The sequence below is a fragment of the Stenella coeruleoalba genome (genome assembly GCF_951394435.1).
Source record: "Stenella coeruleoalba genome assembly, chromosome: 13".
Lineage (NCBI taxonomy): Eukaryota > Metazoa > Chordata > Mammalia > Artiodactyla > Delphinidae > Stenella > Stenella coeruleoalba.
In genome coordinates this window covers 5,048,460-5,064,937 of record NC_137159.1, presented here as the reverse complement: position 1 = coordinate 5,064,937, position 16,478 = coordinate 5,048,460, and the positions used below count along the sequence as shown (strand labels likewise).

The 16,478-nt window shown below is 43.0% G+C and overlaps 1 protein-coding gene across 1 annotated transcript in view; it reads left to right on the top strand.

Moving 5' to 3' along the window:
* The window catches only part of SLC9A4 (solute carrier family 9 member A4), a gene marked incomplete at its 5' end in the record, with an annotated part of 58,376 nt that extends 42,576 nt beyond the window's left edge, over positions 1–15,800 (top strand). The window contains 4 exons of the mRNA XM_079941006.1: positions 4,774–4,870; positions 8,109–8,240; positions 8,993–9,080; positions 15,100–15,800. Coding sequence (XP_079797132.1) covers positions 4,774–4,870; positions 8,109–8,240; positions 8,993–9,080; positions 15,100–15,455 — 673 coding nt within the window. The 3' untranslated portion in view covers positions 15,456–15,800. The remainder of the gene's footprint in view (positions 1–4,773; positions 4,871–8,108; positions 8,241–8,992; positions 9,081–15,099) is intronic.
* Between the last annotated feature and the right edge of the window lie 678 nt (positions 15,801–16,478).

Here is a 16,478-nt window from a genome sequence, read left to right as displayed (position 1 = left end):
AATGCCGCGTTTGTGTGAGACCAGCTGTGAACAGGAGCAAGGAGGGAACTGGCTACCAGTGGGACAGAGGGTGGGGTAAGACTGATACATACCCCATCATTACAAGATGATGCCCTTCGAAGCCTGGTGCTTCAGTTGGAGTATCTGGAAACCAATTGTCCCAAGAGCTGGTTAGACATTTTTTAAAGCTGCTTTAAGTCTCTGACATTTACCGAGAACTCCTTGAATGTCATAAGAATGAATTCACCCCCTCCCTAAAGATGCCCAGTTTTCTCCCAAGAAATGGTTTACGAATTGGGGAAATTAGTCAGAACGTATATTTAGCATAAGGAACACCAGCTCCTCCATCCTGACGTCCTCAGAAGATAATGAGTTTCAATTATCTCCCCACATCCTCACCTCTGAAAAGCAAGTTGAGAGAAGAGCTAAGAATAGATAGCAATGAAATTGTCATTAACACCTGAGTGTTACTTCTCATCCCTTGCTTGCTAATGAATCAGAAACACCATCACCTTTTTTACATGGGGAACATTTCCAGGAGCAGCCCTGAGGGCACCTTTGTATAAACAGAAAACTTTCTGCCCTATTTCTCAGCGAGACTGTTTTCGCGGTTCGTTGGTTGGTTTGCGTGCTGCCCACTACACGGCTTTAAGGAAATTTCTGGTCCTAAAACGGGAATGTGCTAACAAATATTTATTGGAAACACCGTGCTGAGCCATATGAGAGCCTGAGGCAGAAAAAATGATCGGGGATACTGATCTCGTCTTTATTTAAAATGTTGATATATCACTCATCATGGATAATTTTGCATTCTTTTATTTTCTACAATATTGCCTTCAAATCCTACTTCACTTGATTCCTGAACTTTGGGGCATCCCCTTAGCGAAGGGGAGTACTAGGGCACCTGTTATGTGCCACGGCCTGTGGAAGCAGACGGTCCCTGCCCTCAGGGAGTGCACCCCTGGAGCAGGGTCTTGATAGTAATAAAATAGGGCACACAAACATACGATCATAAAGTCCAGGGAGCTGTGAGAGGGTGAGAGGGAACCTCATCTGGTCCCCAGGCATTTGACCTGCTCACTGAAGGATGGATGAGAATTAACTCAATGCTCAGCAGGAGGGCTGGACCTGGACGGATGCAGGCAGTTTAGACCATGAGGAACTTCCTCAACCTTCTGCTCACTAGTGATGTAAGCACTTGGTCTAGGAATGTAGGGGCACTTATCTCAAATGAGAATCAGTCTCTCATGTGCTAAAATATATTTTGAATCTCTGTACATTACGTTGCACTGGTCATAAGCAGGTTTCCCTGTTCCTAACCTCAAGGCAATTTTTAAGCCAGTTTCATTTAGAGGATGCCCTTGTGTTGAGTCAATTATTTTTCAGACATTGACTCAAGATTAGTAAGAGAGCCTTCTAGGTTGGAGACATTTTTTCCCCCTATAGCCCAAACCGGTTAGTTAACTGAGGTGGGAGAGGAGATTTTTTAAACCGATATTTACTACAAGTTTAGTATTTAAGTTGCATTCATTTGATCTCATCAGAAATCTGTAGGACGTCAAGCAAAAAGGAATTCCTCTCCTAAGATCAAAGCAGTAATTTCTTAAAAAACAAACCTTCATACAATAATAGGAAAAAGAAGTGTGTACTCAGCTCACTTTTTGTGACTCCGTATGAAAGGATAACAACAAAACGCACATATATTTTTTTTCTTTAGAAGTTTAAGCAATTGTTCTACAAGAGGTTTAGATTTCCAAACTCTGTGACCTTCAGGAGAACACTACCCCTAGAAGCTGTCTGTGGCACACGGCAGACACTGCTGATTCTAGGGAATTCCTTGACTTTTACGTACATTATTTTATTTGACTCTCAGAACAACCCTATGGAATAAATAGACTATGGACTTGGATTATTATTCTAACTCTGAGGCACCTTGCTTTACCCATGAGTAGGAAGTTCTTAGAAACATCAGTGGGTAGAGGCTCAAGCCGATTAAAAACTATTTGGTTACTATTAAAGAGAAGAGATATGAAAATATTTATAATAAAGATGTTAAAAGAGAAGAAAGTGAAAGATAAAAAGTATTTATAGTAAATGTATAGGCATAACACACTAAGCTGTGCGACTTCAAGATACTGTCTTTAGAAACTCCCCAATAGTTACAATGTCATGTATTAAAAAGCACAGATTAATTTATTGCAGTTGAAGAATTTTTAAATTGATCACATAATGACAGGTATAAGTTCACAGTCACGCATTCTGACACCAAAGACACTAGTATGAAGATTCTGATGCCATGTTCACTTCCATGATGGAACGTTGCCTTGTAGGGAGCCGGGCCCCCAGCTCTGCATTCTTCACTCGTTCTCAGTGTTGGTCACCTTGGTGACCTTTCTAAGAAGACACAAGGCAACCACATACACAGAAGAGCTGTTAGTACCATTGTTTACTTAGTGGGCACATCCTTCAGTCAACGTACATTTCCCTGGATTTCATGTATAAAGCTACTAAAAGAGGATGGATTCCTCCAAATAAATCAGGAAATATTTGACCTTTTGGGACTTCGTCTTATGGCATGAAGATAACATCTACTAGATTTCATATCTCTATTGCTGTGTTTAGAACTGAAACCTCTTTTTACAGCATTATAGCATCTGATTTTTTTTAAAAAGTTAAGGGAAAGATGAGCTTTTTATTCAAATACATTTAGATTCAGATTTCCCCAGTTTGATTTCAATGGCCATGAAATTACCAGTGGTCTTTTATTTAAGGTAATAGAGGTTTCTTTTATATCTTGTTCCAGCGATGAGACTTTCACTTTATAATTTTACTTTTTTTGCCCTAGAGATTACTAACATTCAGTTTTTCTGAGGATTGTATCTTTCCTGTGCTCATGATATCATTTCAGGAGTGATTTTGCTAACGAAGTAGCAGGTAGGAAAGTCCGTGCATCAGTGATTGCCCGAATCAATCATTCATCCTTCTGATTCTATAGCTGTAGCTTCTCAGTGTGAATAAATACGAGGCAATGCTGCCGGGAACCCTGTACTGCACACCCAGCCAGCAGCCTAAATGGGCTTGAACTGAGTCTGGTCCTTCCCAGAGTGGTTAATTATAAACTGGGGAGAATGCCAAGTTAGATTTCCTATCTCAGGTTTAACTTTACCCATAGTTTTTTCCTATTTGGTCATTTTATTATGAACACACAAAGTGGAACTATTTGATTAGCTGTTGTTTCTGTTTAGCAATAGATTCCTTCCACCATAATAAAGGAATGTGTTCAGATTGTGGGAATGCGTGGGTGTATCTAAATCAGAATAAATTTTATTTGAAGGACATTTAAACAGTTAGGTTGAAATGCCCTGATAGTAATGTTTAAATCGCCGAGGGTGGTAACTGAGTATCAATAGTGTTGACGTTTGCAGCTCCGCGATATGGAAACTGGTTTCAGTGATTTTGTAGGAAGGGCATTAGTCAGTCGACAGATCGCATTGCTAAGTAAATGCTGGCGTCCTGTGATATCCAGTATCCAAGCCCTTAAAAATCTTTTACCCATTGTGCATTACTTACAAAAATATCCTTGCTATGTATGACGATATCGCTACCAATGTTTGGGGAAAGGGACTTAAAAAGTGGCCTGTCTTGAAACCAATAACTTCTTGTCTCTATGGTCAATTATCCTAAGACCTGTGCAAGCAGGTAACAGCACATCAGCACACGTGTACTTTTCAAAAAGCTGCAGCCAGAAAAGAAAAAACATCACAGCTCCGTAAGGGTTTACACCAATATGTCAAGGGAGGTAATTGTACTGAAAGATGGGTTTAATTTTCTTTAGTTCTCCTATTTTTGTTGTTCCTATGTTCTACAGTGAGCGTATATTATTCATACAATAAGTTTTTAGAAATTACCGCCACTAGACCGAAGTGATTGAAATCAAATATGTGTGTCACATGAGAATTCTGCACATAGCGATGTCATGACTGAAATCCTCGGAGGACAATTGTTCATTGACTGCTAACCTGGCCATGACTTGGCTTTTAAGCCCTTTTTTTGGGAGGGGGGGAGGGAGGGGTGCTTATGGTGAAGAAAGCTGAAAGAAGTCAACCGCTTCTAGAATCTCAGAGGGTCCAGTGTCTCTGAGCTGGCCTGATTTTCATGGTGGCAATGGTCTAATTCTCCTCGTAAAATATGATTTTAGTTTCTTCCCATTATTCTTTAACCAGAGATAAAGTCCCTAAAGGGACAATTCCAAGATAAATGTACTTATAAAGGTACTCGTAAAAATTTAGTACCGCATAGATTAGTGCTATTCAAAATGTGGTTACTACATGGTGTTGTCCGTGAGCCTTGAAGGAATAATCTTATTTCTGTTGAATCTAACAGTGAAACATTTGGTTTGCCCTTTGTGGTATCCTTTCCAGAAATGTATTTCCTAATCATTGATTTTTATTGTTTTTTACAAGCGTGTCTGTTCCTAATAGATACGGAGGAAAAAAGTAACTGGTTTGCCATGACTTTAAACTCCTTTTTAAAAATGGGTTAGAGAAATTCCCATATACAAGCTATAGGCAAAGAAGCCACATGCTCAAAATGTAAGTCAAGACACACATGCTGACGTTTCATATGAATTTACTAAAACAACAGGAAGAGTTATGTTAAAAACATAACCTTTACGTTTATCAATTAGAACTCCTGAAAGTAAATTCATCCTTTTGTGGTCCCCTTGCCAAGATGGAAGAATAATGCTTGGCTTCCCTCCAATGATGTTTCCAGGGCCCAGAGGATACAAGAAACCAAAAGACTCTCCCCTGAAGATGTGGAGTCCATGAGGGACATTCTGACACACAACATGTACCAAGTTCGACAAAGGGTGTGTATAAGACGTGTCCCTGTTGCCTGTCCTGGGATCCAGTCCTCCAGGAATCAGCTCTTGTTCATGTTATTCTCTCCAAAGCAGTCTTCTTGATGAACAATTTCTCTCTGCTTAGTTTGGAGAACAGAAAGTTAATTGTTATGTTTCTGCAGCAAAATCGGCACCCATGGTATAAAGAGAAATGCAAATCCAGTTGCAGGCCCTAGGGGTCAGGCTGCCCTAGCCCTGCAGCCCCAGAGTTTTCCAGAACCAGCAGGGCTCCCTCCCCCTCCAGAGACAGAAAAGCAGTGACACGCACCCACCATGGAAGAAAGATGGCCCCAGGATGCCTGTGATGGTGGAGTTGTTTCAGCGTGGTTGACTGTAATAGAGCTTAGAAAACTGAGATGGTTTAGATTAGAATATCGAAACCACATTGCTGAAAGCCTAAGATAAAAAAGGAGACATTTCAGGGACTTCCCTGGCGGTCCAGTGGTTAAGATTCCAAGCTTCCACTGCAGGGGTCATGGGTTCGATCCCTGGTCCGGAACTAAGGTCCCACATGCCGCTAGGCCAAAAAACAAAAAAAAAAATATACACACACACACACACACACACACACACACACACACACATATCCACAAAAAGGAGACACGTCAGGCATCGTATTTTTCAATTTTGGAAAAGGGCATGGAGGCTATAGTACTTGGGACCTGGCCCAAAGTTCACAGCAAGAACATTTCAGGGACGGTAAGTGAATCCTCCTGAAACTTTGATTTAATCAAATGGTATTTTCATTTGTGTCCTCTAATTAGGAGTTCTTTACGTTTGAGGACTCAATGGAACATCCCAATTGTTGACTAGGGTTAGAAGTGAGTTAACTGTGAGGGCCTCGGTTTTGGTGACCAGGTCATGGGACTCCAAAAACTCATCTGGTCAAAACTCATCTTCTCAAGTAGAAGATGCTGAGGTCAGAGGAGTTGTTTTTTCACTTGTTTAAGATCTCAGAACGAGTCTGCATTGAGAGCCCAGGTCTGCCAACTATCCACCCACAGCTCTTTCCATGACTTCAGAATTGCATGGTCCAGGGCAAGGGAATGTCTTCTGGCTGCTGTGCCGAGAAGGTCAGTGATGAAGGGGAATGTGTCAGCAAAAAGGCCCTGCACCTGCGGGAGGAACCCAGGTCAGCGACACTCACAGCACACTTCGAGTACATTCAGCCGCTTTCAAATCATTCCAGGTGAAACTGTTTCAGCAAGACTATCACATTCCACCTTAGATAAGTCGTTAAGAGCTTCCTGATTTGAAGAATGCTGGCCGGCTCAGTGAGGGCTGGAGTCCAGAGGGTGCCTGGTACTCAGACTTGCCCCATGGGGGTGGAGGTTGAGTTTAGGGAAAGTCCAGAAATAGAGAGAGAGATTCTGGAACTCCAAGCCGCCCCAAAAATGAGGCTAACCGTGCATTCTCTCTTTTTTATCAGGTTCCTAAGTAATCAGCTTTCTTCTTCTTTTATCAGTGCCTGCTCAGACTGACCTCCAGGTTTCTCCCTTCTAAGCTGTGCAGGATCTCCCTTCCTTGTTGACCACATAGAGCCAGTAGGTGATGGAAACTCCCACGGGGAGAACATACATAGTAAACAGAGGGGGACTCCACCCCCGAGATGGCTTTTGCTTCCTCTTTTATTACTTGGGAGAATGACTCACCAGTCCTACCCTTTCTGTCTTTCCTTTCTCATCCTAACCTTTAAAAAAATTTTTTTATAATATATTTTATTTAAACCACTATATCAAAAATATTATTTCAACACATCATAAATTTTAAAAACTACCAATGCGATACTTTATACTCTTTTCTTTTAAATTAATGTCTTCAAAATCAGTGTATAGCTTATTCTTACAGCACATTACGATTCGGATTAGCCACGTTTTTTTTCCTTAAAGCCTCCTTTATTTTTCTTATTTTTAAAAAATTTTTATTTTATATTGGAGTATAGTTGATTAACAGTGTTGTTGATTGACAAAGGTGTACAGCAAAGTGATTCAGTTATACATATACAATATATCTATTCTTTCTCAAATTCTCTTCCCACTGAGGTTACTACAGAGTATTGAGCAGAGTTCCCTGTGCTACACAGCAGGTCCTGGTTGGTTATCATCCTGTCTTTTTTTTTTTTTTTTTTTTTTGCGTTACGCAGGCCTCTCACTGTTGTGGCCTCTCCCGTTGCGGAGCACAGGCTCCGGATGCACAGGCTCAGCGGCCATGGCTCATGGGCCCAGCCGCTCCTCGGCATGTGAGATCTTCCTGGACCGGGGCACGAACCCGCGTCCCCTGCATCGGCAGGCGGACTCTCAACCACTGCGCCACCAGGGAAGCCCTATCATCCTGTCTTTACGTAGTTCATATGGCTCCTCTCCTCTGCCATGGTCCTCTTGCTCTCTTGAAGGAAAAACCAAAGGTGAAATCCAGGACAACTGTCTGTCTGCTTTGTTGCTCGTGGGAAGTCTACAGTTTTGAGGCTTGTCACAAAAGGTGACATCTGTAGTCCTCTAGTTTGAGTGAAAGAGATTCCCGTTAAGCACTTCGTAAACATCTGAGGACCATGCTGGTCTGTGGTTCAAGACAAATTTTCACTGGCCTCTGTGAAGATAAGGAAGACATTTTTCATAAAACTAAACTGATTCAATTTGAAAAACTGTTCTGTATCGAAGACCATGCCCGTCCTACTACTTTGGTTAAAAGACTTTTTCCTTTTTGAACTGATGGTGGTGATACTAATGGGCTGATTTTTTTGTGCATATCTTTGATTGGCAACATTTTAAAATAGCAACCGTCTAGACATTGCCGAAGTCATTTTTAAATTCCCCTGATCCCTAAACACTCAGCAACCGCTGGCCTAGCATGACAAACGTGACCTGGGAAAGAGAGTGTGTGCTGGCTGGGGGGGCACCGAAGTCTGTGGGTACCTCGGGGGTGATCACTGTGGGAGGTCACAGGGGGACAGCGCAGATGGGGGGCACTAGCCTGTGAGCCAGACGCAAGGCTCCCACCGCAGCTTGGTCCTGAGGGGCTGGCCCCGAGCACAGACCTTTCCTCCGGGGCCACAGCTTGTGCCTGTGTAATTGAGGCAAACGCTCAGAGGACCTGAGCACCACCTGCTCGCTCTACTAGTCTTTGTTCTTGGTTTTTCCATGGTCTCCTGAGGCTGGAAGTTGTGCTGAGATGTCTGTACATGTTTGACATCCCCTTCTTTCTACAGACCCTGTCCTACAACAAATACAACCTCAAACCCCAAACGAGCGAGAAGCAGGCGAAAGAAATCCTGATCCGCCGCCAGAACACCTTCAGGGAGAGCGCGAGGAAAGGTCACAGCCTGCCCTGGGGAAAGCCGGTAAGGTGGAGACACTGACTCACCTGAGCTGGGCCGGGCCGGAGCAGGGCCTTGTCAGGTGACTACCTCAGTATTTAAACAAACAAACAAAACCACTACCTCGTTGACAGAAAAAGACAAAACTAAGAGGGTACAGGACACCAGACACCCCCTTCTCTGGGCCTGGGCCCTTTGGAGCCCAAAGCATCGGTCCACGGGGTATGTGGCAGCAAACTGCCCTCCAGGATGGGTCAGTGACTGGAACACACTCCCTGGGCTGTGAGGCTAGACTAGCTCCCACGGTGGCCAGGGACTGGACATTCCAGGGGACCATCCGTGGACAGGGACCCTGGCTCTAGGAAGCTTACTCCTCCCCCAGGGAGATACAGGGAGGAATTTGTTCTCCCCACGTCTCTGGGACCCTATCTTCATGGCAACCACTGTGCATCTGAGCTACTCCATCTGAGGCCATATCCAAGCTATCTTACTGGGACTCTGAATGGAGGTTGGGTCTGGAGTAGACCCTAATCTCTACCCTAATGTCAGTAGGGCTGCAGGAGAAACGTTGAGAGGTTTATCATGGTCTATTTTATCATGAGAGGGAAAGGACATATACTGAAGGCGGAGGCATTTTGTTTCCCTTAAACTGAAGTAACTGAAAGGCAGTGATCCGAACACGGTGCTCCAGAGTGGGTCTGTATCTCTCACTTTGTCGTGTGAAGCTGTCAGTTGCGTGGCTAACTCTGCTTTTTATTTCTCCTTGTTACCCACAGGCTGGTACCCGAAACATCCGCTACCTCTCCTTTCCTTATAGCCATCCTCAGCCAGCAGGCAGAGATGTGAGGGTGGCTGAATTCACAGGTAACCTGCATCCCTGGCTGCTTCTCTTTTCTGGAAAGGTTCAGATGGTAAACTGTTTCAGGCTTGTGGGCCAAAAGGCAAAATCAAGAATATTATGAAAGTACATATATGACAAGAAAAAGAGAACACAAGTATTTTATTAGTTGAATTCAGAACTATAGTGATGAACACTGAAATTTGAAATTCATATAATTTTTACTTAACAGGAAATATTCTTTAAAAATTTTTTTGCCAGCCATTTAAAAGTGTAACAACCATTCTTAGCTCAGGGGCCATACCAAAAGATGCATCAGAGAGATACACCTGGGGGTCATCAACTGCTGACCCCTGTCTTAGGGAAACATAAAATGGGCCCTTCTTTGAAGTGGTGGGATTCTCCTGTGTTTTATAAATTAGCAGAATTCTCCAAAGTTGGCTAAATTTTACTAAAATAACTTCACCAAATTTACTGATGGGATGTTTCCCATTTAATACCTATTACTTAAATAGAATTCTTAGAGTTATTGAAACTGGCTATTGTGCTCATAAAAGCTATTTTTATTTTATTTTATTTTTGGCGGTACGCAGGCCTCTCACTGTTGTGGCCTCTCCCGTTGCGGAGCACAGGCTCCGGACGCGCAGGCTCAGCGGTTATGGCTCACGGGCCCAGCCGCTCCGCAACATGTGGGATCTTCCCGGACCGGGGCACGAACCCGCGTCCCCTGCATCGGCAGGCGGACTCTCAACCACTGCGCCACCAGGGAAGCCCCAAAGCTATTATTTTTTAAACGTGTATATAAAATGATTTTCTATTAGCATAAAGTGGCATATAATATATATGATATGCCATGTTCTCTAGTTTAATATTCCTAAATTTTTAAGACTTGGAATCACATTGGAAATTTGAATAAACTAAACATATAGGATTTGAGAGTTAAATCTTTGAAGAGTGAATATAATTATTCCTTACAATGAAACTTTATTTTTTTCTGATATAAAAACATGCTTGATATAAAATCAAAGTCAGCCAGTGGAGAAAAGCATAAAAAAAAATTTAAAAGCACTCGAAACTCCAACACCCAAGATACTCACTCTAGAACATTTTGGTAAGCATCCTTCTATAATTCTATCTATATCATCCTGATCTCTACCCTACCTGGACCTGATACAAACAAACAAACAAAAAATCACAAACACACAGCAAGGTATTATACATAAACTCATAATACAGTCATTGTTCTTCAATATTTATAAATTGTCTAGTTCACTCAACCATACGTTGTGGACATATTTTAGTATCAACAGATATGAACCTAGTAATCATTTCATGACTTAATAATAGTCAATTATATGAAAGCCCCCTAGCTTATTTAGCAAAATCCTTATTAACAAATATTTAATGCTTCCAATATTTAATGAATATAAGCAAAGATATCTAATAATTTCTTTGGATTACTTGTGATTGATTTTTGCTCAAATAACCAATTACTCCCTTAGTATATATTCCTGGAAGCAAAATTTTTAGGTAAAAAATTACGTATATTTAAATTTACCTTCAGATCAACAGTTGTGAGAAAGGTGATCTCTGAACGTTTTCAGCATCACTGGGCTATTCTGAGTTAACGTTTGAGTAGTCTACTATATGACAGGATAAAATCTATATACCACAGTTAATTCTCATCTGAGTCTTTTTGATTTTCAGTGAGGTTGAACATCTTTTCATATTTTTAGAGGCAACCATATTTCTTTCGAGGAAGTTTTTGTTTCTGCTGTTGCCCATTTTTTTCTGCTTTTTTTTTCTTAAAACGAATTTGAAGAACACCGTATAACACGAATATCACTCATTGTTTCATATTTGCTGCCAATAATTTTTCCTAAAGTTTCACATTTATCATTTAGTTTTTAGATATACTTGTCTTCAAATTTTTGTATTCTGATTCATCAAATCGGCTCAATCTTCCACAGAAACATTAGAAAAATGATTCACCAAGTGATTTAAAATCTAGAACTTTCATAGTTTAATTTTTTCAATTTCAAGCCAAATGGCTAATAGTTATTTTGATAATAAAGATATTTATCTTTGTGTAGGTTAAGACAGAGACACATTTCAAATTGTTTTCAAATGGCCATGCTCCTGCGCCAGCACCTTCTTTTCCAATTTTGTTGTACTAGTCATTTACCCCTAAACTAGAGAGTTTGGACACTTAATTCTGTTTCATCGATCTAGTCATCTATTCCTACGTCACTCTCTTCTAAGTAGTATTATTTTATGTTAAAAAGAACTATAATACAGACAAAAGCAAACAAAACAAAAGAACAGCAAGCATAGGGTGTATAATAGATTAATTTTTAAAACTCTTCCTGGTACAAGCAGCTGGTGCTATTTATGTTGCTTGAGTGATAGAGAACACGAAAGCCTCACAGTCGCTTCTTGAGATGAATGTCAATATCACAAGCTACGGTAGCAAAAAGTAACCACACAGCAGCCTCAGCTGAGCACTAATGTACAAACACGTTATAAATAACATACAGCGGGATAGTAAAAGAATACTACACCTTACAAAGTAGGACTTATCCCAGAGGTGGGGTTGTTTAACATTTGGAAAATGCATTTACATTATTCGCCAGATTAATAGGTCAAAGCATCCTTTCAATAGATGCCCTAAAACACATCTCACTCACGCTTTCAATAAAAATCATAAGATCCTAGGAAAACACATATAGGACTTATATGAAGACAACATAAAACTCTCCTTTTCCATGCTTCATTTCCTCTCTGTAAAGAGGAGAATGTTGGTACCTCCCACATACAAGTGTTGCCCTGAGTGAAGCCATTTGGTGCAGGTAAGACTCTTAGAACAGTTCCTGCAACCAAGTAAGTGGGCAAGAAATATTAGCCATTATTGATTTTATTACTAGTGAGGGGTATCGAAGAAGACTTGACTTGGGCAGATAGGGGTGTTCTTGAAAAGAAGACGGTACTTTAGAAATGTTAGTTCTGGGCTTCCCTGGTGGCGCAGTGGTTGAGAGTCCGCCTGCCGACGCAGGGGACGCGGGTTCGTGCCCCGGTCCGGGAGGATCCCACATGCCGCGGAGCGGCTGGGCCCGTGAGCCATGGCCGCTGAGCCTGCGCGTCGGGAGCCTGTGCTCCGCAGTGGGAGAGGCCACAACAGTGAGAGGCCCGCGTACCGGAAAAAAAAAAAAAAAGAAAGAAAGAAATGTCATTTCTACATGAGTTAATCTAGACGTGGAATGAAATCTTAGTCCCAATGAATTTTTTTTTCTTTCAAATGTGCTCAACTGGTTCTAAATTTCATTCGGTGAGGAGAAACAGTGGGTAACCTAGAAATCTGTGAAGGAAAAGTGAGACTTGTTTTATCAGTTATTCTTAAGTTTTAAAGAATTATAATAATAATCAGGATTAGACTGAGATAGTCCTCCGTGGGTATCTGGGCACAATTATTTGCATCCACCTTCTCTCCAAATCTGAAGCCTTTACGCACCAGGACAAGGTCAGGGAATGGCTGGAGGGGCTCTAGGGGAGGACGTAGAGGGAGGTGTAGCATCCGTCAGGCAGCCCCCTGATGTCCCCCGCAGCTAACCAGGCTGTGACGTGCAGAGCACTGTCCCTCTTCGCTCTCCCCTTGTCCGCCCGTGTTAGGACACCCCTTCTCTAGATGTCTGGGTGCTCCCTGCTGGATTGCAGGCTCCACACACTCCTCCAAGCTCCTTTGCCTTTGGGGCTCCCTTGGTGTTGTAAGTAGAGAGGTCCTGCCTGGACAACCCTCCTAGAACCCAGGAGCACTGGGGAAGGTGAGCGACTTCTGTGGGTGGAGTGTGGCGATGGTTGCCCTACTATGTCAATGTACTTAATGCCACAGAACTGTACACTTCAAATGCATTAAATGGTAAATGTTATGTTTGATGTATTTTACCACAGTTAAAACGAAACAAAACAAGACCATGGGGAGGGCAAGGTCCGGGTCTCTAAACAGCCTTTGTTGTATCAGGAGTGGGTTAGGCTCCGCCCTGCCCTGAGCAGAAACCCTTTCCCTGTCTCTCCTTCACCCACCCCCCGGTGCCCGTGTCCAGAGGTTAGAGCTCTCAGCCAGGTGGAAGGTAGAGGAACAGACACTCAGATTTTGCTGCAAAGGTTTCCATTGATCTCTCCCTGGAACTGCACTGCCTGGCGCCAACCTGGAGGAGGACTGTGCAGATAGGAGAGTCCCCACCCTTCCTCCTTCCGCCTTCCACTTTCCAAGCAACTCCTTCTTCCCGTTTTGGATGGATCTAGTGACTTAAGTTGAGTGGAAGCTTGCAAGTCACCTGCCCAAGCCTCTCCCAAGTTCTAGGACCCCACTTTTCAGTAACCAGAAGGTGGGCAGGAGATGCAGCTGGAATCTGTCCTCTGAGGGGGACCTTAGCTCAGAAGGATGGTTGGAAACCAGGAGGGGGGCTGAGGGGAGACAGAGGAAGGAACGGCTCTTGGGGGCAGAAGGACCAGCTGTTGTTTTCTTAGTTAGCGTTTCAGGCACCAAAGCATCAAGAGGAACTCTGGTTCCAGACCAGATCGTAAGCACAAATTAAAGGGAAGTCCTGAAAAAATGGCCAAATATTTTAACTCACTTTTTCTAAAATTCAAAGCAGCTGATTCCCCTCCTCCCACCTCCCACCCCCTCCTGAACTTCCAGACAACCTTCTCAGGACAATTTGGTCACATTTTTGGAAAAATAGTATTGAACAGGATATTTGAAGTTTTTCTGATGTCCCACATTCCAAACACATTTCGTCAAGTATAAACCTGTGTACATATTAGTTCTAGCTGTGAAGTTTTTGTTTTGTTTTTTAGAAGGAAGTAGAGAGTGGGAGAAAGAACCCTATTTCAGATTTAAATATAGATCTCTTAAAGTACCTAAGTTTTCAGGAGAATATTTAAAGGGAAAATACATGTATAAGGTGAGAACTTGAAGAAATGAGAAGAAATGAGATTTCTGAAAAATCCTCCCTGGAAGGCATGTGCACAGTGAAGGAGGGAAAGACAACGTCCCGGACGTGGTTTAGATATCTGGAGGGGACATGACATAGGTACCCAATGGCTGCCCTGCACTCTTGACGGAGCTGTCCTGACCCACACACAGCTTTTATAAAGGAGACAGGGACAGCCTGGGGAGGAGCAGATGCCAGCTTCTCAGACAGGCTCTGCTCAAACTGCAGCCCCATCCTCACTGTGTGATACTGAAAGTCACTTAACCTCTTAAAAACCTAAGAGATGAGGCTCACAATTTTCCTCCTCTCAGAGTGCTGTTGTGAGGATTAAATGGCATAAGATGCAAAGAGATCAGCACCGTGACAGCACAGAGTAAGTTCTCAGTAAGTGGACGTTCCCATCCTTCTTGTTGCCGTCGTGGGCCAGACGCACGCTGTGCACACCTCACATCCTCTGAAAGGAAGGCATCACGGCTGTTTCGCTACTCGTGACTCTGCTGTGGTCCTGTCCCATCCCTGTTTCTCTAAGATTAGCTATTTCAAGGTCAAAAGGATGAAACTCAGATTTAATGATTTCTGGTAGCCACCGATTAAAAATCAAACCTAGAGTTAAAAAATGAAAAAAAAAATCAAAACAAACCAAAAAAACACAAACAAACCTAGATAAAATCCACCCTTTTCATATCATAGTACCTTGGAACCTTCAGTTTACCATTGGTCTTTGACAACACAAAGCATCTTTTTGTGCTTTATGGCTAATGGATCTGATTTTGTGAGAAACACTCCCTCATTTCCCTGGGAGAGACCAGCCGGACGCGCAGGTTTCCATGCATTTCTGTTTATTTCTCACACCGCGTCTATAGCTTCTACTCCACCCCACCTTGGGGTAGCAACCTCGGAAAGGGAAAACCATGCTGATGAGAAAGGTGAGTGAGTGTAGGAGCTGGAACAGCAGGAGGACTCTTCTTCCCTCTGAGTTCTCTCGCCTGGATATGAAGTCTCCACTCTCTGATCTAAAGTCCTCTTCTTTCCTCCTTCGATTATCCTTTCCCAGATCATGACGGCAGTGACGCAGAAGTCCCCACCATCATGTTCAACACACACTCTCCAACGGGGTCACTTCAGGAAGGACAACGGACACAAGAAATAATCCCGATGAAGAACTTACACAGAGGAGGGAAGCCAGCCCACTTGGGCTATCAAAGAAATAGGACCCAAGAAGAACAACTGGGCGGGGGCAGAAGGGTGGTTTTGAGGCCCAAACCGCTCTTTCACGCAGTAGATGAGGACTTCGAATCTGGGGAGGAGAGTGAGGAAGAGGCCTCAGCCGTTGGGTCCCGATGGTCAGCTGAGCACAGACCCGGCAGGGACCTCCAGGGATCCCATAGCCCTTTGCTCCAAAGCAAGTAATGTCACAGTCCACAGGATTGTGTTGGGTTTTTCCAGAGTCCATGTTCCGATTACTGTGAAAGAAGGATGTTCAGAGTTCTGAAGAGAGCAGTTGAGTTTTGTTCTTGTTTATTTTTATTTTTTTGATGTGGACCATTTTTAAAGTCTTTATTGAATTTGTTACAATATTGCTTCTGTTTTTTTTTTTTGTTTGTTTTTTATAGTTTGGTTTTTTGGCCACATGTGGGATCTTAGCTCCCTGACCAGGGATCAAACCCGCACCCCCTACATTGGAAGGCAAAGTCTTAACCACTGGACTGCCAGGGAAGTCCCTTGAGTTTTGTGTTTGTTCCTGGTTTTGGGAAGCTATTGTGACTCTCTAAGAGGCAAGGAGATTCTTCAGAGGACTGGGAACCGACTCGCAGTCTCTTCCACATTCTTAGCTGTGCTTAGCTGTGCTTTGTAGACGAATTCCCTGTGAGAGACAGACGTCAGTCACCCCAGGGGTTATTCACTAAATGTGTCATTCATGTAATTTATTGAGATACAAACATGATTGGTCAATAATTCCCCTTGAGGGCTTCCCTGGTGGCGCAGTGGTTGAGAGTCTGCCTGCCGATGCAGGGGACACGGGTTTGTGCCCCGGTCCGGGAAGATCCCACATGCCGCGGAGTGGCTGCGCCCGTGAGCCATGGCCGCTGAGCCTGCGCGTCCGGAGCCTGTGCTCCGCAACGGGAGAGGCCACGACAGTGAGAGGCCCGCGTACCGGAAAAAAAAAAAAAATCGGACACACATAACAAACTTATGGTTGCCAAAGAGGAATGTGGTGGGAGGGGATAAATTAGGAGTTTGGGATTAACATATACACACTACTATATATAAAATAGATAACCAGCAAGGACCTACAGTATAGCACAGGGAACTCTACTCAATACTCTGTAATAACCTATATGGAAAAGAATCTGAAAAAGAATAGATACACGTATATGAATAACTGAATCACTGAGCTGTACACCTGAAACTAACACAACATTGTAAATCAAA